This window comes from Sinocyclocheilus anshuiensis, unplaced genomic scaffold (genome assembly GCF_001515605.1).
Source record: "Sinocyclocheilus anshuiensis isolate Anshui unplaced genomic scaffold, SAMN03320099.WGS_v1.1 scaffold476, whole genome shotgun sequence".
NCBI lineage: Eukaryota > Metazoa > Chordata > Actinopteri > Cypriniformes > Cyprinidae > Sinocyclocheilus > Sinocyclocheilus anshuiensis.
In genome coordinates, this window is record NW_015554139.1 from 979,468 (window position 1) to 1,001,581 (window position 22,114).

The 22,114-nt window shown below is 38.7% G+C and overlaps 4 protein-coding genes across 5 annotated transcripts in view; 3 read left to right on the forward strand and 1 right to left on the reverse strand.

Annotated features, from left to right (window-relative positions):
- The window catches only part of LOC107670496 (zinc finger protein 33B-like), an 18,085-nt gene extending 7,822 nt beyond the window's left edge, over window positions 1-10,263 (forward strand). The window contains exon 5 of the mRNA XM_016463120.1: window positions 9,622-10,263. Within this exon, the coding sequence (XP_016318606.1) occupies window positions 9,622-10,000 (379 nt within the window). The 3' untranslated portion in view covers window positions 10,001-10,263. The remainder of the gene's footprint in view (window positions 1-9,621) is intronic.
- Window positions 551-6,480, forward strand: LOC107670491 (uncharacterized). 2 transcript variants are annotated; one of them, XM_016463111.1, is made up of 9 exons: window positions 551-667; window positions 1,232-1,362; window positions 1,462-1,573; window positions 2,074-2,268; window positions 3,647-4,659; window positions 4,754-4,823; window positions 4,897-5,071; window positions 6,066-6,228; window positions 6,403-6,480. In XM_016463111.1, the coding sequence occupies exons 2-8, from the start codon at window positions 1,282-1,284 to the stop codon at window positions 6,226-6,228; spliced, it is 1,809 nt and encodes a 602-aa protein (XP_016318597.1). In that variant the 5' UTR covers window positions 551-667; window positions 1,232-1,281; the 3' UTR covers window positions 6,403-6,480. The 2 variants fall into 2 exon arrangements, with proteins under 2 accessions (XP_016318597.1, XP_016318596.1); XM_016463110.1 differs by lacking the exon at window positions 551-667 and adding an exon at window positions 804-1,061.
- An 809-nt stretch (window positions 10,264-11,072) lies between the features above and the next one.
- Window positions 11,073-14,568, reverse strand: LOC107670494 (zinc finger protein 677-like). The gene is made up of 4 exons (XM_016463114.1): window positions 14,202-14,568; window positions 13,977-14,104; window positions 12,319-12,397; window positions 11,073-12,227 (listed from the first exon to the last, which is right to left on the reverse strand). Exons 1-4 carry the CDS (start codon window positions 14,470-14,472, stop codon window positions 11,356-11,358), a joined length of 1,350 nt encoding a protein of 449 aa, XP_016318600.1. The 5' UTR covers window positions 14,473-14,568; the 3' UTR covers window positions 11,073-11,355.
- Window positions 14,569-19,458: 4,890 nt separating this feature from the next.
- LOC107670466 (zinc-binding protein A33-like) overlaps window positions 19,459-22,114 on the forward strand; it is a 4,177-nt gene continuing 1,521 nt past the window's right edge. The window contains exons 1-5 of the mRNA XM_016463068.1: window positions 19,459-20,127; window positions 20,682-20,777; window positions 20,872-21,102; window positions 21,194-21,216; window positions 21,331-21,449. Of these exons, the coding sequence (XP_016318554.1) occupies window positions 19,738-20,127; window positions 20,682-20,777; window positions 20,872-21,102; window positions 21,194-21,216; window positions 21,331-21,449 (859 nt within the window). The 5' untranslated portion in view covers window positions 19,459-19,737. The remainder of the gene's footprint in view (window positions 20,128-20,681; window positions 20,778-20,871; window positions 21,103-21,193; window positions 21,217-21,330; window positions 21,450-22,114) is intronic.

Here is a 22,114-nt window from a genome sequence, read left to right on the forward strand (position 1 = left end):
TATTGACTTCCTGTGTTTCCCCAAAATGCCTGATTAACATAATGTTTGTCCAGGTGTCCTCTACAGAAGACATGTATGAAAATTACGCCCTGTTTCGTAACAAAAAGTCATATTCAGATCCGATTTGAAACCCAATAACATTTTGTTATTTTGTTTTGAGATGTTTATTCAGGACAAACAATTTGAAAATTAGTCAGATTTAAATGATAATTACAAAACATCATATTTCCCTAAGAGTGCTACATTTGTTCATTCTGTCAGTATCAGTCATATTTAAAGACCAAGGAGAGGGAGTCTTTATGATCATAAAACCTCCAAACATTTGATATTTCTAAAAAGCCCTGAGTGCTCTGTACAGGACATCTAGACTTAAAACTGTGGCATGTATGGTCTCAAAAGAAATTCACTCAGATAGAATGTCCTCTACAGAGGACAAAAGTCTATGCCTGGGTCCCAGGAGGATATGAATTAATAGTTCACCACTAAACATTAACAGGTCTCTTGCTCTCCGCCATTAACTTGCTCCGCCCACCACTTCCGGCCTGGGGCTGCGGCTGGATACTATTGGGACTTTAAAAAGGTTTTGTTTAGGAGAACCAAGCATTCCTCAAGTAAACCGACATACCGGGTGAACTATCGAATAGAAACATCTACACGGTGGTTTACGGTAATTCATTCCATGATTCTTTTCTGCCAAACGCTATGCTTTGTTTCTGTCTACATAAACACCAAAGGTAACACAACGCCATTGTTTGTTTGAGGTAGAAATAAACATATATTTATATCTTAAAGTGTCCCGTAAAAGATGGACATCATGAATACCGCCGAATTTCAGACGCAGTTAACGTCCATAATGGAAACGTTAGCGAAAACAGCTGTTGTGGAAATAAGCAGACTTTTCGAGGAGAACGCATCCTTTCTGCGACTAGAGATTTCGCGATTTACAAGCAAAAATGAATCTCTGAAAAAGAAATGTCATTTTTTGGAGAATGAACTTGAGCGGAAAAGCGCTGCAAAGGTGAAAGAGACAGAAGCTCCATCCAGCCATCCGGTACTTACAGGTAATAGTCAAGTATTTCCTCTTTTCACACGCACAAATCGGCATCTGTAGATATGCTGATGTCAAATGCAAAAAGTGGCGTTAAAGGACTAATATGTTTAAAGTTGGAGATTCAAGCCCCCACGTTGTGCCTCTGACTCTATACCCACCTAATGCACACATGTTCAACAGACACTGGACATCGTCCCGCAATTGACAATGTCTTCGGTAAGGAATGGTGCATGGACCTCTGGAGACACGAGGAGTCAAATGTTGGTGAGCAGGAGGACACACATCTGGACTCTTCAGTCATCATAGGAGAGGTTGGTCTCACATACTGCTGTTTTAAGTATGTGGAGTTCTCCTATAAACAATGTCAGAATACAGCTTACTAGTTCTCGGTTTTATTTTCAATCCTTTAGCCAGTAAACTTGCTGGAAGAAGAACCGGACATGATCATGATCAAGGAGGAGGCATTTGAAGATTACTCTTCAGGAAGAAATGAGGAAGACCAAGATAACCACACTGTGAAAGGTGTGCAGAGAGAGAAGTTCATTTATTAGTTTGTCTTGTGTAGTTAGTTGGTCATCACAATTATGATCACATACACATACAGTGTAGATGTATGTGCATTTTATATGTAATAGTAGTATAGTAGTAAATAGCTGTACTATTATGAAACCCTACTGTTGTAGACTGCAAAGTTGTGGCTCTTGGAAAGATAACATCAAAGATAACATGTTTTTTTTTTTTTTAAATGTGCAGAATGGATTTAAATGTGTTAAATGAGAGTCCTACATTCTTACCTGTAGCTGAAAATCATATCCAAAAAAATGAATAAACACGCAAGTGTCAGGTGATGTGTATAACACATGGGAAATAACAGATGCAACTCAAAAATGAAATCCAAAATGATGGTTTAAATGTAACCTTAATTATTTTTAAACCAGTTTAATTTAAATGACATTTGGTTTAAGCTTAGTCCTTATTGTTGCAGCCTACCCTCATCATGTGCTCTTTTCAACCCCCTACAGGTGCAATCCAAGAGGAAATAAAAAACATTCTCCCAGAGTTGGACTTGAACAAACTTCAGAATGTGGTCAGTCATCTTTCTTTAGTAGTGGGTGTGGAGAAGACAGAGGACCTCTCCCTTGTAGAGGTGTCAGATCTTCAGGACTTTCTGGAGCCAATACAGTGTCGAAAACTTGTGAAAACATTCAGACAAAAAGGTAAGAAACAAACTTAAGGCAGAAAAACAGGCAGCGTTCACTATTACCCCTTTTGCACAACTGGCCTGCGTGTCTGGTCACTGAATTGAGAGACACTGACACTGACCTGCAGATGTGGCCTTTGAAAACACGTTTTTTTCTCCAGGTGTCTTCACACAACAGTAGTGGTCAGACAGACTTTTTTGTTTTTAAAACCAACTCATACAGGCGCATTTGGTCAGCCAACCTTCCTTCAAATTCAGCTAATGGGTTCAAAGAGGAGTTACAGGTATTTCTTGTGGGTGCATATCTTATGTCTTTGTCTCGGAATTGGGGGGTGGTGTGGCGGTGTGCAATGTCGTCAGAGCACAGTTTTGTGCTGTTTGAATGTTCAAATTGCCAAATCTCACTCCATTTACACCTGGTATTAAGATGCACCTTGGGTGATCAGTCATAAGTGGTCAGTGCTAAATATAGGAGTCAACTGGGCCCAAAACCACAATGTGTTTGCACTGTATGTGCTAATCTGTAAAGATTTGTTCTTGGTAGCAACAAAGGACCACTTAATCATCTAATGCGCTTAAAGGGTTAGTTCACCCCAAAATGAAAAATAGATTGTATTTTACTCACCCTCGAGCCATCCTAGGTGTATATGACTTTCTTCTTTCAGACGAATCCAGTCGGAGTTATATTAAAAATTGTCCTGGCTATTCCAAGCTCTATCATTGCAGTCAGCGGGTGTTGCAGTTGAACAGTCCACAAGTCGTCAAATAAAGCTTGCGCATTCATAATAAAACGTGCCGCAGAAGGCTCCGGGGGATGAATATAGGCCCCCTGTAGTGAATCCATGTGTTTTTTAAAGATAAATATCCATATTTCAAACGTAATAAACACTTTTCTCTCACTTCCACTGACTGTCATACACTGAAGCAGTTCCGGCGGAAGACGCAGCACGTATGCGCAGCGCGTGCGCCTCTGAGGTATGCTAGTCTTGCAAGTTTGTTTATAGGAGCAAAGGAAGCAAAGTTTCCTTACTTTAGCAAAGGAAAACCAGTCTCCTCTTGGTTTATATCGAAATCCTCCGACATTTTTCTTTGCAAATCCTCGGTTTGTACTTCTAATTCGTGACCGGCGTTTTGTTTTGTTCTCTCTCCGCATTCGTCACTAATCACGCAACGCCGACGTGCTGCGTCATCCGCCGGAACTGCTTCAGTGTATGACAGTCAGCGGAAGTGAGAGAAAAGTGTTTATTACATTTGAAATATGGATATTTTTCTTACAGTATAGCAAACATTTACTGATCAATGATGGTTAAGAGGCCTGTGAACAAGGTACTTTGTTGGCCCATCAACATATTTCAATTTCTTTGTATCTCTTTTCATGATTTTTTTTCCCCAAGAATCCAATGGACAAGTGGATGAAATGCCTAACGAGATGACGCTCACTCCATTATCATCAAACGAGTCCCTTCATGAACAGCCCTTCATTCCTTCCTTCATCAAGTCCAACTGGGTTAGAAGTTTCCAGGTTCCTTGGGAACGCATGCCAGCAGCTCTTGTTCAGGCAACATCTACTGGAGAGAGGGCTCGACCAGGACCGAGAAGGGAGTTTGTTAGGATCGTTGTGGCAGCCATGCAAGCCCACTGTCCAAACCCAAACTTAGCCGCCTGTGGGGAAGTGGCACGAAACATCGTGTCTATATATCCGCTGACATTCGGAGACATTTCTGAGGAAGGAGAACAACTAGGAAATGGCTTCAATTGCTTACAAAGACAACTAAAAACTAGGGTAGAACATGTGAATAGAGATGTTTTGGAACACAGGATTCGTCGACCTAGAAGACCATCAATGAAAAGAGCTGAAGAACAGGATGGCTACACTATGAAAAAAGTCCGATGTAAAGTGGACAGTTACGGATGCATCAATTGGCAGCCTTCCTCCGTCCCAGAAGGAGAGACGGCAGAATCTCTTGAAATGAAGAGGAAGGTTGCGGCAGAGATTTTTCAGTCTGCAGGCCCAAAGGCAGCGGAGTTGCACAACGTAGACGACTTAATGCAGCAGACATATGTTTACCAGCGCCACATGATCAACTCATGCCCCCCTCCTACCATCAGTGAGATAGAGGGGCATTGGCCGTTCCTGTTCACCCAAAGGGGCCTTTGCAGGCACTTCAAAATCCTGACTGGCATTGACATCAGAAGCCGCTTTAACGAAACTCTTATTGTTAAATCCAAGAGAATACTGAACTACTTCAGTAGACAGAGACTGAAGTGGAGTGAAGAGATCCAGAGTATGCTAAGTGAGATCGACGACACCAATGCAACCGATAATAACAGGATAGCCATATCAGCCATCCTGTTAATGATGAAACACTTTAAGGAAAAGGACAATGCTGTGTTCATCTTAGCAGATGTCAGTAACTATGAAATGTTACAGTTCTACTAAAGTTTTGAAGGGGATTTTGACAAAGCTGAGTGTTAAAATGTTCTTATGTTCTGCTTTCAAGGAAACTTCTACCAAGATGTCCATCGAAAATGAAATTAGCTTACCGGCAACTCCCCGGCTCATCATGCTTGGTAAGATATTGCTACACTACAAATGTTAGTTTTGTACTTGGACATAAATTTACAGTGATTCTTCATATTTCAGGCGAGACGTTGCTGACTTCGTCCAAGTGGTTTATCAGTATTGAGGGCAGAGTAACACATTCTATAGAAGACCAGCTGGACTTTGCAGCGGCGTTGTCTGTGTTCTTTGGGTGCTTCTATGTTTTTAATATCGAGTACCAGGAGTCAGCCAGCACCACCCTGGAGCTCATTCAGAGGTGAGTGTTGAGGATACTCATCCTGTTTGACTTTTTTTTTTTGTTGATCTTACTCCCTTTCTTTTGGTATTTTACTTTGGTCTCTTTTGGATCAGAAATACTTAAGCTTATGGAAATAAAATAGTTTGTGGATGCATTTTCGTGGTGACTAACTATATACTGTAACTTGCTATTAAACTTGATTTCTGTTGATAAATTATACATTATTCACCAGAAACTATTTAATGCTTTTAACACTATTATTAACACTAATATAATCATTTAAAGGCAGGGTAGGTGATTTGGTTCAAAAACATTTTTTGTTATGCTTTTTGAAAGTCTCTTGACATCCCAATAGCTATCACTAAGTTAAGTGGTCTAAATGTATTTATATGTATTTTTATCGTCTGTGGAAGGCATAGGACCATAAAATGTTCATCCAGTCATATCCTTCGTTCTGGGGGCTATGATAGGTTGTCCAACCTGCCTGTTAATGTATGTATTTGCATACCTATGCACACCCTGTTCGCACAGACATGATACATCATCAGCGCGTTCCATTATGCTATTGCAGGCCGAGCGAGAATGGAAGGCGTTATTGTAATATTATGCGCTTTGTACTGTAATGTTTTCTCACCGGTGAATGCGACATTAAGTAATCTGACAGCGTTGCATTCAATCCTTCACCAACGCCATCTTTCAGCGTGTCGCTGGTTAGCCTCTGGTCTGCCTGTGTGCGTTCATGTGTTTTGGAGGAGGCGTGGCTTTGGAGAGTGATTTGCTGGGAGGGTGGGATCTTATGCTTTCAAAGCTAGCTTGCTATTGCTAGCCTCTCTGAAATCTACCTTTAAGAGGACTAGATAAACAAGGTTATGGGTCCCTGTTTAGGGTGTGCTGCAACTTATATAAGATAGCAAACCTATTATACCCCCTTTTAAACTGTTTCAGTGACTGACATAGTTGTAGGCCTTGCGAAATTGATGTTTTGTTTAAAAATTGATCTACTGTTCTTTAGGTTTTTCGTAAGGATTAATCCTGAGGGGACTAAATGTACCTCAAAATCAGGTACAAGCCGTAGGACGGGTTCAGCTGTCCAAAGGAAACCCCAGAACTTTAATACCCGCGTGGCTACGTTTATGCAGAGGCTTTCAGAATTCGAGTGGAAAACATCCAATTAAGTAAGTGCAAGCAGTTTTATGAAGTTGAAAAAAATATTTTTATGGAATTTTTAAGTGAAACTTGTCTTTTGTTATTGAAGGTATGTGATTAAACACTTAAATATAACTATGGGACATATGAGGGGTGTTCTGAGAGTAACAGTGACTTTAATCAAATTTTTTTGTGTGTTTCAGGATTGTCTTCATCCTGGCCCTGCACTGAATACTACTACTACTACGATGGGTTACTACTTATGTGAAAATTTGTTACCTTGTGATACCTTAACTTCTTTTTTTTTATTTATTTTTTTTTACCTTGAATACTTGTACTGTTCTATTTGAATGTTGCTGGAATGTTTGTATTATAAATATTTTATTACGTTCATTTAAGTAATTCGTGCAACAATAAAAAAGTATCAACTAATGTGTTTTTATAATATGATTAATAAGGATAAAATGATTACAGTGATACAATATACTAGTGATACACTAGCTACAAGTAGATTGTTTTTTAATATTTTTTGACTGTAATTGAAACAGTACTGTAATTTTTACTGTACTGTATTACCTGCTGGTAAAAATCGAAAAGTCTTAAAAGTGTACCTTTTGGGTGACCAAGTACAATTAAATGTACAGAGACAAACCAAAAAACAAACCTATGGAATATCTGCACAGGGACCCAGCCTAATTTGAACCCTGATGAGTTTTTTCCTCAGTAGTGTGAATTTCAACACTTTTTGTACCATAGAACGTGGTAAAAGCTGTGCTTACCAATGTTACATAGACCACTAGTGCGGCTTGTTGAGGAGAGGCGTGATATTTACTAAGACTCGAAATTAATATTTGTCTGACAGATGATAAATTGGATGAAAGAGCCTTACAGACTTACCTTAAAAGAGGGACTCATGTCAAATTTAGAAATAAGAATATCAAAGAGAGATAAGTGGGCTTGTTTGATGTGGGCCAGAGAGCAACTACAGAAAACCCTAGCAGCCACTTACTATATATCTTCAGAGTGTGCCAGCAACAGTTTTAGTCATTTTTTTAAATAAAAAAAAATTATTCCAATCAGAACACTCACACAGATGCACAGGGCCAATGTACTATTGGCCCTAACCGATTTGGATGCGACCAATCAAAATGTGTAAATCATGTGTGCTCTCTACACGATGGTTTACGGTAATCCATCCCATGATCCTATTCTCCAAAATGCTAGATATGCTATGATTCTATCCTCAGAAATAAACTGAATAGTGTTGAGAATATAAAAGCAGCTCTACGCAGAGACTATAGCGATCTGTCAGACAGAACGACGGGTGTGTACAATATAACGTTACATCACTAATAAATGGTCCCGTAAGCGACGGACATAATGAATACTGGTGATTTTCAGACGCAGTTAACATCCATAATGGAAATGCTGGCAAAAACAGCTGTTGTTGAAATAGGCAAACTTTTCGAGGAGAATTCTTTGTTGCTGCGATTAGAGATTTCACGCTGTACAAACGAAAACGAATCTCTGAAAAAGAAATGTCATTTTTTGGAGAACGAACTTCAATGTGCGCGGAAAAGCGCTGGAAAGATGAACGGGACAGAAGCGCCATCCAGCCATCCGGGATTTACAGGTAATTGACTTATTATGCACGACAAATGACTCTGTGGTTTGATGAAAGCTGTAGGTTCAAAGCCTGCAGTGGGCGGCCCTTCATCATTGTCCCCTTGAATAAGACTTTAACCTTACTCCAGTGGGACTATTTCTGTATATGTCGATGACCGGAATCGTTTAGTCCATTCACTAAAATAAATGTATTCAGTGCCTCTTTCTTTAGGTTACATCAGAAGGCGGTGACAAGTGACTGGCTTTGTCTGTTATGACTATAGGCCCTTTCACACATACAGTCTTTACTGGTAAATTACGGTAAAATTACCATTAAGATATCATGTGTGAACAGGACCTTTATAAAAACACTGGTAAATTCGTTCTGGCACTTTACCGGTATGATAAATTGTAATATTACCAGTAAATTACCGGTAATGTGCTCTGTGTGAATGCAGAACGAGATTACCGGTATGAGCACGTACGAGTTCAGAACGCGCTGACGCTGACGTAAGACGTCTACTCTGGGCCAATCAATCATTAACATTGTCTAACAGCTGCATAAATGTTAACATTTGACACAAAAAAACGAAAACTTAAACAAAAACACCGCGTATACCCCTCCATGTTTACAAAAACACAGAAGGCGCTGCCGTTTAGAGGTCATTTCTGGTGAATGTCACAGAATTTACGGGTATTTAGAAACTGATGTGTGAATGGTCGGAACATCTTTGCCTGTGTGAACAGCGCATTTTTGTATTTACCGGTAAACTCGTTCCGGTAATTTTATGGCAATTTACTGATATTGCTGTGTGAAAGGGGCTTTTGAGCGAGTCAAGAAATCATTCACTCAGCTGATTCGCTGTAAAACCCACCTAGTCGTTCATGACCAAAACATAGGCTATTAAAATGTATACATACATATCTATTAAAAAAAATCGAACAAACAAGTGTTTTTAGTTCTTCGACCTGTCCTTGTTGTGTCAGCAGATCACAAAGTTCACAAACGAGTTAATTCAGTTCATAAACAAGACGTTTTATTCTTAACTCATGCCCTGGAGGTCCACTTTCCTGCGGAGTTTAGCTCTAGCACTAATAAAACACACATGAACAAGCTAAAACAAGGTCTACAGGATTACTAGAAAGTTGCAGGCAGGTGAGTTTGATCAAGGTTGCAGCTAAACACTTAAGTGACATTATAAAAGTGGCGCTATGATGTGACCAAAAACAAGTAATGTCTTACAGAGGCCAGACGTCCCGCAATTGACAATGTCTTCGGTAAGGAATGGTGCATGAACCCCTGGAGACACGAGGAGTCAAATGTTGGTGAGCAGGAGGACACACATCTGGACTCTTCGGTCAACACAGAAGAGGTTGGTCTCATACTTCTGTTGATATACATGAAGCAATGTCAGAATACAGTTAACTAGTTCTCAGTTTTACTTGCTCTCCTTTAGCCAGTAGATTTGCTGGATGACGAACCAGATATGATCATGATCAAGGAGGAGACATTTGAAGATTGCTCTGGGAAAAATAACCCTGAGGAAGATGAAAGTTGCAGTTTGAGAGGTTTGTGATGTGAGAACTTGAGAACAGTTGCTGTTAACTCTTTTTTTTATATTCAGATGTTCATGTGTCGTTTATTGAATTACAGGACCTACAGTGACCAGTGGTGAGAGATGTGTCGCCCAAAGCTCTGATGATTTTATCACATACATGGTACCTTCAGATGACCAAGTCCAATCGAACATACACCAGACACAAGCTGAAGAACAACCTCTTGATGGAATGATCTCTACACAAGGAGACAGCACAACAGAGCAAACTTTCCATAGTACACACGACCACACAAGTATTTCAGAAGAGAAGAGGTTTGAGTGTGTATTCTGTCGACGAACCTTCAACAAATTAACCTACCTGAAAGCACACATGCGAACACACTCCGGAGAAAAACCTTACGTCTGTACAGTTTGTGGTAAAAGATTTGCTCAAAAAACATACCTCAGAATACACCAGCGCACTCATTCTGGTGAGAGGCCGTACTCGTGCATGGAGTGTGGAAAGTGCTTTGCTCAAAAGAGCTCTCTAAATGTACACCTCCGAAGCCACACTGGAGAAAAGCCATATAGCTGCTCAGAGTGTGGTAAAAGCTACGCGTACAAACAGGGTTTCAATACACACCAGTGCTTCAGTTAGACTAGTACATACTGAAGTGAACCATTACTGAATTTGATCTGTATCAAAGTTGCTGTTACAGCACAGTGTGCATAACTCTGCAATATGTATCATTAACAAGTTGCAAGTATGTCCATGGTTCTTTTTCACAGAAATTAAGTCTTTTGACAGTGTTTGGAAACGTGTTATACAGAAGCATCTGGAGTTTTCTGTGTATTGACTTGCATGTGTATATTAATTTGAACAGAGGGATAAACAAATATGCTTGAATAAACTTGACAAAGTGAGTGAAATCATGCAAACCACTTTTTTTATTCAGCATGGTTGAAATTACACATTTGCTTACACATGCAATCTAGTTGACATCTGAACTTGAACAACTCAAACTTCTAGAAGCATTGTACGTACTACATACTACTGAAATTAGTTTCCGTAAAGATCTGTAAAGATCAAGTAGTGTTACTGGTCGCTTTACACTAATGGCCCAAAACTGATAGAACATTATAATATTTTAAACAGGGACTGTATTCAGAAAAAAAATCTTTAGCCTAAAGCCTGATACGTTTACCTCTGGTGGTCCTTTATATCTAGACTATACATTACCATTCATTAGTTTGGAATAATTTTTTTGCATTTATTTGATCAAAAATACAGTAAAAACTGTAATATTCTGAAATATTATTACATTTAAAATATCTATTTTATTCCTGTGATGCAAAACGGAATTTTCTGCATCATTTCTCCAGTCTTCAGTGTCACATGATCATTCAGAAATCATTCTGATATACTAAATTGCTAAAAAAAGTTTGTGCTGCATAAAATGTTTATGGAAACAGGATAAATTTTTTTTTCCAGGATTCTTTAAAGAATGAAAAGTTCAATATATTACTTCAGCATTAAAGTTCAGCATATAAGTATGATTTCTGAAAGATCATGTGACACTGAAGACTGGAGTAATGATGCTGAAAATTCAGTTTTGCATCAGAAATCAACTGCATTTTTTTAATATATTGAAATAGAAAAGTTATTTTTAGTTGTAATAATATTTCACAATGTTATTGTTTTTACTGTAGCTTTCATAAAATTTCTGCAGCCTTAGTGAGCATAAGAGACTTCTTATATATAGCCCAGATGTCAAAGATCACCAGAAAGGCTGTGCCTTTGGTTTAACAGAAGAAACAAATTAGTTGATGGGATAACAACTACATTACCAAGTAATACACAGCCATACCTGACTATATATTTCTGCTACGATCTACAGTATTACACACAGAGACATTCTTTTTAAGGTGCTGCAACCTCACATTTCCACGGTTCGTATTTCATTTTAAACAGCTACTGCGATCTCGAATTGAGAAATAACCAAAAGAATTGTGCTACATAAAGCTATAATTTATATCACGGTGATTTTTCCTTGGTTTCCTCCTGACTGGTTTAGCCGTTCTGTCATGGACAATGAGGTGTTGTTGGAGGGTGACTTTCTGGGTGAAACCCTTTCCGCAGGTTATACAAGTAAAAGGTCGTTCTCCTCTGTGGATGCGTTCGTGATTTCGTAGACAAACTTTCTGGGTGAAACTCCTTCCGCAGGTGACACAACTAAAAGGTCTCTCTCCTCTGTGGATGCGTTCATGAACTTGTAAATTTCCTTTCTGGGAGAAGCCTTTTCCACAAAAACTGCATTTATTGGGTCTTTCCCCTGTGTGGACCAAATGGTGAACCGAGAGATTGGTGTTAGAATGAAAACATCTCCCGCAGACATCACACCGAAACTTTTCGTTTGGTTTCAACTTTGAAAATCGATGTTTTTTGAGACGGTTTTTGGCAGCATTTTGCCGTAGAAACACCTTCCCGCCGTCATAGCAACTGAAGTTGTTTGGCGGTTTCTGTAACTTTACTCTCTTTTTGCAATGTTCTGTCGTGGTTGCAGCATCCTCATATATTTCCTGTGCTTCTCCATCCTCCTGAGCCTCAGAGGGAAACTGGCCATTGTGCTCTACTGAAAATTGGTTGAGTATAGAGTGACCATCAAATTCCAATGGATCCTCTATTGGTGCTATTAACTGGTCAACAGTGTCATCGATAGAGATTTTTGTAGAGAGTTTGTCTGATGAATCGGAGGACGCATTTTGTATTTCTGATATCTCTGAAAATTCACCAGACACAAAATGGCCATCGAAACGTTTTAAGTCTGCCAGCGGCTCATATGCAGAAGATGGCAGCTGTCCTTTTGAAGCTTGGGGAGTTTTCACTGTCGAAGTATGTAAAATAGTTCAAATCAACTTGATGCACCAAAATTAAACCTTACTAATTAAAGATCTACTAGAAATTTTGAACATTACCTGTAAAACTGGGATAAGTGTCCACTTCAAAACACTCCTCTTTGATTATGACCAGGTTGGAGTGCTCTTGTTCTTTGTGCTGTATGAGACAAAATGAGCAGATCATGCAAAAGGACATTTTGTTTTTCCATTTCATTTACACATTTCATTTCCTTTTCATTTGTAGACATAAGTTCTACAAGTCCAGAGTCATATTTAACAACCTTGAAAATGATCTAGACCAGCGATTCCCAATCTCGGTCCTGGAGAACCTCATCAATCACACTCCCTAATCAATCACACCTGATTCAACTCATCAGCTCATTAGTAAACACTCCAAAACAGGGGTCACCAAACTCGGTCCTGGAGGGCCGGTGTCCTACAGAGGTTAGCTCCAACCCTAATCAAACACACCTGAACCAGCTAATCAAGGTCTTCCTAGGTATACTTGAAACTTCCAGGCAGGTGTGTTGAGGCAAGTTGGAGCTAAACTCTGCAGGACACCGGACCTCCAGGACTGAGTTTGGTGACCCCTGCTCCAAAACCTCAAATATGTGTTACACAAGAGAGACATCAAGAACATCCAGTGTTGGGGTTCTTTGGGACCAGGACTGGGAGTCAATGATCTAGACCAGTGGTTCCCAAACCTGTCCTGGAGGACCCCCTGCCCTGCACATTTTGTATGTCTCCCTAATCAGACACACCCAATTTAGTTATTGGAGTCTCTACTAACGAGCTGATGAGTGGAATCAGGTGTGTTACATAAGAGAGACATACAAAAGGTGCAGGGCAGGGGGGCCTCCAGGACAGGTTTGGGAACCACTGATCTAGACCAATGCTTCCTGTAGGCCCTCCAACTGTGCATATTTTGAATGTCTCCACACCTGATTCAACTCATCAGCTCATTATTAAAGACTGCAAGGTCAAATTGTGCATTCAAGTCAAGTAAAAAAAAAGAATCGGCTTCATGACCGCTCAACATTGGAATTACAACTTCCCAACTTGTAAATACAAACTTTCCAGGAGGACTTGAATGCACCATATACTGGATGTTTCCAATAAGGGAGACATCCGAAATGTGCAGTGGTGGGGGGCCTCCAGGACATGTTTGGAAAGCACTGATCTAGACAAAGCTATTGTAATCTGCCACACACATCAAGTTCATGGGTCCATAAAAAAAATATAATAGTACAGTACTAAATTTTCAAATGTTGTTAACATTCTTAGCACTATGTATCATCTCCCATCATGATCATCTCCTGACAAATTAAACGCACCCCTAAAAATGACTTTAAAATGATTATTCAAATTGGGCAGATTTGGTGTCCATATGGTGCAGCAGGACAGCTCATTCTCTACGGTTCATAGGACCACTAAAACTGTTACAGTAAAAATGATCAAAATTTGCATCTTGAAGCTTATTGAAATATTTATAATTCCAGTATAATTTTTCTTATGTACCCTTTGAAAGTAACCGATGATCTGCTTTAAAACACGACTGCGATTATTTAATTTACAACTTCATTTTACACCTTTACACATGCAGCATAACGCATGCAGTCTATTTACATTTCTTACTGTAGGCATGCAAATCTTTTGGGCATTATTTTCCCTAACGGATAGCTTATGAAACACCAGTTTAAATTTGGGGTGAACTACTTTAAGGGAATGTAGGGAACCTTATAAGGCGATAGACTGTACAGGTCGACATCGATCGCCAGCTCATCTTCTCTGGACTCGTTCCTCCGATCCCACAAACTGGAACACCACTCCTTTCCAAATATCCCTTTTATTGAGGGCTGCGCTCCTGTGAGGAGCAAAATATGCAGATACGTTACAATCAGAGTAGTGCACTGGCCGGTGAACATTTTCAAACAAAACTATTGAGTAGAGGTTATGTTTACCATCTTCGGTTTGAACGCAAATAGAGCGATATATTGTGGAGCCAGCGCGCGATTCTTCCTTTGTGATGCGCGTGCTTTCTTCTTGCCTTTCGCTCTCGAGACAGAGCATTTTGTCTTTAAGAACGGTATTTTCACTCATGACCCGAGACAGTTCTTGTCGTAAAAACGCAAAATCGCTGTCTACAATTTTGCATATTTCTTCTATTGCCGTTTTAGTCATTATCTCCATTATGGAGCTTACTTGCAAGCGAAATGATATAGATTTGGACATCTTTTAAGACTCGCGATTTTTTGGTTAGCATGCAAGAAAAAGAAACACTGGCTAAAAAAACGTATGGTGAGTCACCGAAAAAATAATTCCAAATTGTGGAACTTGGTACTGTGCAAAAACCGGAAATAAAGTGTACGAAAGAAGCCCTCGGCTTTTATCTGGCCGCAGAATATCGTTAGCTTCCGGTTTGTGGTAGACTTTGTCCTGCACTCAAATCCTCATACTATCCGTCCTATGAAGTTTCTGACATAAGATTTAGTGTGTAAGATATAGATGAGATCATATCTCAAATTATAGTATCTAAAAGAGGTGCACATCAGGATGATTTACTATTTCCTGGATTTTGTCGAAGTGTAAATGCTCCCCCCCCTCGCTAATATGGCTTTCTAATAATATTGCCCTCAACTCTCACAAGACGGAGGAGGAGGCGAAACGATAATAAAAAGTTCCCCCATTTATTGTTTATTGCAAAGAAAAAACAACTGCAGTTGAAATACAAAGAAGGGAAAAGGAAAGGGGAAAGTACAGAGATAAACAGAGGAAATAAGTACAAAAGATAAGATCATAGTCCTTAAAGAGTGTTATCCTTACTATTATTTATGAGTTTAAGAGATTTTACAGTATGGTAATTTTCTGAAAGAAAGACATAAAATCTAGAGAAAGTGTTGGGAAATTTGTTCCTGTGAATAAAAAAAAAATTGCAATGCAAAACAAAGAAAATAACAGTAAGTTATCACAACAGCATGGTTACTGTCAGAAAAATAAAGAAATACATCTTCCAGGAAAAAAGTTGAAATCACATTTGACCTGTTAGGCTAAAAAAAAATGCAACCATGGCAGGAGAGCAGCACCAGCTTTTAGTTTTTAACAGCTTAAAGGCACAATATGTAATTTTCGCCTCTAGAGGGCGCGTATTCAAAATAAACAAAGAGACAAAGGCGTAGTTTGATGACGCAGTGACTGAGTGTGGAATCATGGGAGTTGTCGTCTTCATCCCCACAGCTGATGCAATCCCACGGGACTCGGGCAGAAATCATGTTAAAGGATGAGGTAATATGATTTATTAACGTAGTAGAATGAAGCAGGGTGAGGCTGAAAGCCGTCGAAGCGAAACGAGGCCGCTGAACGAGCGTGACACACGGCTCGAAAGCAGCGGAGCTTTTATTATGCCACAGTCGACCGCTTCCACTCCTTCTGGTCGTGCGTATGTGGGGTAAAGCAGCGCTGTTTTATCATACTAGATACATTTGAAAGTTCTGTTATAATGCTACTCTGTGCGGTCGTCACCGGTCTATTAAAACGCACAACATATTAAAGCGTCTTTGGTGTTTCCATGTTTTCTACAAAACAAAACCGGAAATCGAGGGGTTATGACGTCATTGGCAGGCGACACAATGGACGCAGTCCGTGTCACTAGTTAAAATTGCTTATTTCTCTGGATTTAAACATTCTTCGAAACATTTGGGATAATGTAAGTACACAAGTCAGCAAAATATATAACACTGTTCTAGTGGTTTTTGGATATTTTAATACAAAAATCGTACATATTGTGCCTTTAATCGTCACACGAGTTTGAGGGTTGAATGAAGGAAAAAAAAAAAAAAGACCAAAGCCAATGATAGCAAATTATATAAGTTTGGCTTGCATTAACTACACATTAATCACATAGTTACTATTTCATCACATCATATTAGAGATTCAGCAATATGACCACTGGGTGTCAGTAGTACAGCAAGGATGTTCAAACTGTTCCTGGATCTTCCCAGCACTGCACGCTTTGGATGTCTCTCTTATTTAACCCATCTGAATTAACTCATCATATGGAGTACTCCATGACCTCTATCTTTTGTACTAGTTGTGTGCCGATATGTAGTCTCTAAACTCTATCAGAGCTATTCATTTATGTTCCTGGAGTGCCATGACCCACTAGGTTCAGTTCTAACCTTAATCAAACACACCTGTCTATAATAATCAGTTAATCCTGAAGAGCTTTAGCTGGTTCTCTGTTTAATCAGGGTTGGAACTAAATTCTCCAGATTGTGGCCCTCCAGGACTGAAAATGAATAGCCCTGTTCTATATCAGTATGATATTATCAGAAATTACAATATCATTTATTACTATAATTGTATTTTTAAGAACCCAGACATTATTTCTTTTTGCAATACATAGCACTGCCTAATGAAGCATATTTAGCAATTATATAGATACAATTGAAATGACTTCTTTTCAAATAAACTGAGAATATATACCAAAATAAATAATAATTTTAAATTATTATCATTGTTATTTTTACATGAGCACCTTAATTTATTTATTTTTTACAAAAGCACCTTAAATGCATAAAAACAGTGGTAACTTTCCCAAGATGTTTGGAACAACCTGCCTGCAAACTACCTTAAAACTGTTGCAAGTGTACTTGGGGGGAGGGAAATGTTTTAAGGCAGAGTGTGGTCACAATATATTGATTTAATTTAGTAACCAGAAGTGAACCGACAAATAAAAAGCATGTTTTACAAGAGCCTAGAACACAGTATATGTGGATGTAGAACATCCCTGGGACACATTAAAGTGTTCAGATCTTAAAGAACTGGAGGCTGAAACCCCTTTTTCCTAGATCACGAGTCCCTGTGCTCTGCAGAGAGGTTTTTCGGTGTCCCAGTGCCTCGCATGTCAACGCGGCTTTTACAGTCGTTCACAGGTCTGGGAGACACACAAAGCTCTGAGGCTGTCCTCTTTTCACAGTAGAGAATATGTGAGCAGCATGGGGACCCCTGACGAGGGGCATTGCCTCAAAACAGGGAGCCAAAAAATCAGAGGAAAAATTCACTGCATTCCACATGATTCTCAGAATTCATACGAAAAGCTAATTTTGTATACAGGATGTACACAAATGAAGCTCATGACAAAGAAAGCATGATAACGTTTTATATATTGTACATCAAGGCCCTGAGGTTTATGACAAATCCCAAAGCACATCATTATCCAACTAATGGAAATGATTAATATTAACAAATGCTGTCTTCACATCAGATCTCAATCTGTGTCTGTGATCATTTACGTACAGACGTCAAGTCTAAAGGTCAAGCGTCTGGAGTATGAAAAGGCACATATGGAGCGGAGATATTTTTATCTATAACACTTAGAACTGAAGACGCAATATCAGCTCATCTCAACAGAGAAAATGGAGGGTGATTCGCAGCTCTTAGAGGAAGACCCTTCTTGTTTGGTGTGTGGGGAAGTGTTCAGTGTTCCAGTGGTCCTCTGTTGTATTTCATGCGGGTGCAGCTTCTGTGAAATTTGCTGTCAGCAGTTTTAGGAGATGCAATGTCCCTTCTGCAGAAAAGAGGGCTCTGGATCCCATCTCAGAGAGTGCAGGGAGCAAAGACTGAAGGTATTAAATACAGCACAGCACAATGATAAAGATATAATAAAGACTGCATCAAATTGCTCAAGCTTATCCTGCTGAACAATGCATGAAAATAATAAGTAAATCTTATATTGAATATCTTTTCACTATCTTGTATAATCTAATTTATCTTTTAATTAGCAAAATTGTCAGTATGTCAACAACCACCAGCAACCTTGTTACACTCTCTTAAAGGACTTTCTTTATATGTACTGTATATTCTATTGGTAAATTCTCAGTTTCACAGGTCTGTGAAAACGTCTTTGTCCCTTGTCTGAATTTCTGAGTTTGGACACATTAACATTGTAAGTGGTCAGATTTCATTATGGATTATGGTAACATATTCACCTAATTTTTAATGTAAGAACAGGCACGGCCATTTATAACTTGAACGTGCGAAGCATTCAGGTTTCATTTGCTTCTAATTATTTTAGCTGTACAAAACGAGCTAGTATTACTTATCACATTATTTGAATGTATTCTTGTAATTATAAACACGCTGGCTTGTAGCTCAAATACATTTACAATTTACTGCACTTTGGCATTCTTTGGTATAAAATAGATATACATATGTTCCTCCATTTACTTATAGAGCATAATAAATCGGATATCTCGTACATTCACAGAAAATAGCTTGCTTCCATGTTGCAAAATTGCTATTTTTAAGGCTCTAAGCCTCCACCGAACCACAATTAGAGTCATAATATTCAAATGTTTACTGTTTGGAATAGTTAATCTTTTATAAATACTTCATCTTTAATAGTAAAGCTGTTGGTTATTAGCTTATCTTCCAAGGAGTGGTTGTCTTGCCTAAATTTGTCCAAGAGCAAGGCGCAAAAAATATTCTGGGAGTCACCAAGAACTCTAGAGCAACTTCTAAAGATCTTCAAGCCTCTCTTGCCTGTATTTCATAAAAATAACTGGTCAAAAACAGTGGTGCTAGTTTGATGGTTTGGGAATGTTTAGCTGTATCAGTACCTGGACATCTTGGCATCATTGAAAGAACTATAAATTCTACTCTGTACCAGAAAATTATTCAGGAGAATAAAAGCCTCCTGTTTTTAAATTTAAGCTGAAACCCAGCTGGGTTGTGTTCCAAAACAATGATCCCTAAAGAAAGCTGAACTTCTGAAATGGTCTAGTCACATTCCAGAATTAAACTCCAATGAAGTGTGGTTAAAGTGGCAGGATCTAAAACGCACAGCTCACGCTTCAACGCCTACAAATGTCACTGAGCTGAAGCAGTTCTTCAAGCAGGAGTGGGCCAAAATTCCTCCATATAAATAACTACAGGAAACATTTGGTTGCAGTTATTGCTGCTAATGTGGATGCAACCAGATATTGGTTACACCTCCATTTGCAGCATTAACTGCAAATAGCTCTGAATGTTTTATAAACTTCTGCACGAAAGATTTATCTGGTTGTGTTGTTGTTCATAAAGGGTTTTGGTTAAAGATCTGACAACATTCAGTGTAAAACACTGAAAATCAGACGGGGGCAAAAACTTTTTCACAGCACTGTTCTTGACAGTTTTCTGTTTATTTCTCCTACCTTTTAATTTTTCTTATGATGTGGCATATATTATCTTCTCCAATGGAATAAGAAAATCTTGACATATTCCCCCTTACGTCAATGCCGGGGTCAAATCACTCTCCAGGAGCTTGATGTTACATAATGTGATGTTTAGGCATTCATCAGAAGATATCATGTGTTGGCCTAGACCTTGCTTAGTGATGTATAGTCTGAGTAAATATGGCAGCCAATCAGAAGACCGATCTCCCAAGGGTACTCTTAAGTGGGAGGGAGGGCATAGTACCCCCTTGTGACCCAACTGGGCAATGAAGGGCTCAAAGGAACAATGGCCACAAAGCAGTCACACCTCGCAGAAGACCTGTCATGCCCCATCTGTGGAAGTATCCTGCAAAAGCCCATAGTGCTGTTCTGCAGACATCGCTTCTGTAAAGTTTGTCTGGAGAGCCAGTGGAATGGTGGAGGATCTTGCGAATGCCCCCTTTGCTGTCAGCCATCATCTATGGGGGAGCTCATAGTCAATACCACGCTTGAGAAGACCTGCGAGGGCTTTCTGGAGCACTGCAAAAATGACCCTCTTGCGTGCAAGGAGCATGGTGAGACCTTGACGCTCTTTTGTTTGGAGGACCTGGAACCCACTTGTAGCAAATGCAAGTCATCTGCCAATCACCAGGGTCACAGGTTATATCCCTTAAATGAAGCTTCACATGACTGTAAGGTATGTCTACATACAGATTAATGGACACTTGCATCTATTTTTGACATTTGTTTAGATGCAGTGTTGATTCCAATCTGTAGTTTCAACAGTTGTACTGCCAATTCAAGGACTAGAAAGAAACCAAAAAGTTTTTTTTTATATGAGAATAACCATTTGGACAACTGTCCCTTCTCTTTAGGACCTCAGAAATGGTTATTTATGGATTCTTGGCTGTGTTGATTATCAGTCTATTAATAGCGGTATGCTAGGGTTGAGGCCTCCTGGTAGGACTGAAACCAGATGCCCATGTGCTTAGTTTAGAGTTGATGAAAATACACACTAGTATCTAAAAAATAATCCTCAAAAGAATCTAAAAGTTTTTAAGGTCAAGACCAAGGATGGATTAGGGTTATGAGGCCCACTCATTTGCCATTGTTTTAGTCCCAAAGATATTTGACAGAAAAGTAAAAAAAAAGTTTGGGCCTCTCTAATGAATAACTAAACAGGTGTGTTTCATTATTGGCACATCTAATAATTACAAATCCCTTTTGCATTATCATTTGTATTCACTCTAGGAGGAACTGAAAAATGCTTTGAAACCACTTCAGGAAAAACTGAAGCTCTTCCGAAAAGCGAAACTCACTTGTGAGCTAACAATAGATCATATTAAGGTATATTCATTTTGAATTTGCTTTGTTAATCAGATGAACAACTATAGAAAGAGACAAGTATATGATAGATAGAAAAGCGACGTTCTCATTACAGAGTCAGGAAGAGAACACGGAGAGGCAGATACGAGAGGAGTTTGAGGTGCTGCACCAGTTCCTGCGAGACGAGGAAGCATCCAGACTTTCCATGCTAAAGCACGAGAAGGATCAGAAAACACAGATGATGAGTGATAGGATTGAAGACTTGGAGAATGACATCACTTCACTTAGCAACACTATAAGAACTGTTGAACAGGAGATGAGATCTCAGGATATCCCATTCCTCAAGGTGAGCATTCCTAAAGGAATGACTTAAAAACACAACTTACAGTTCACATGTTGCACTTTTAGTAATCTGCTTTTCTTGTTATTTAACCTAGAATTATAAAGACACCATAAAGAGGTATAAATCCTTTCTGTTATCAATTTTACACACATTTTCCCATCTAAATAGTATAATTTGCTCTGTGACCTAGACTCAGAATAACTCTAACTGTATTCTTTGCTGTGTTGACAGAACCTGGCGTGTTCCCCAGGATCCAGAGATGATAACAGGTTCACTGCTTGATATAGCCAAACATCTAGGCTCATTAAAGTTTAAAGTCTGGGAAAGAATGATGGAAATCATTCAATATAGTGAGTATATTCAGTATCAAACTACCAAGTCATTTTCACGTTTTAATTTATTTGTCAATTTCAAATCACTAAGAAATATCCAGATAAAATGTAACCAAAAAGGAAAAAAAAGGACAAAATATTTTGTATTTTTATCAATACTAAACACAAAAATGGCCAGTATATCGTAATGTAAAAAAACCCACACATTCACATGACTGTAATAATAATAATAATAATAATAAAAAACTTAAATAAATACATTTATAAAAGTATGGTTACATTTTATTTACATTGCCCTTCTTACAATGTAATTATATATGTACCGAGTAAAATTAATTAACCACATGTATTTACTGTATGGTTAGGTGTAACATGGGGCTTTGGTTTAAGGTTAAATTGTGTATAATTACGCATAATTTATTGTTATTAATATAGTAAGTACATGTAACACGTAACAAGGACACTGTAAAATAAAGTGTTACCAAAAGTACACAAATGTTTTCATGGTAGTAAAATGTATTGAATTTAATTCATGTTTTTGAGGGCGGAATTGGATTAACTGTCATGAAAATGATGTCAGTAATGTCATAATGCATCTATGAATTGAAGATCAGTGTTGGGGAAAGTTACTTTTAAAAGTAATGCATTACAATATTGCGTTACTCCCTAAAATGTAACTAATT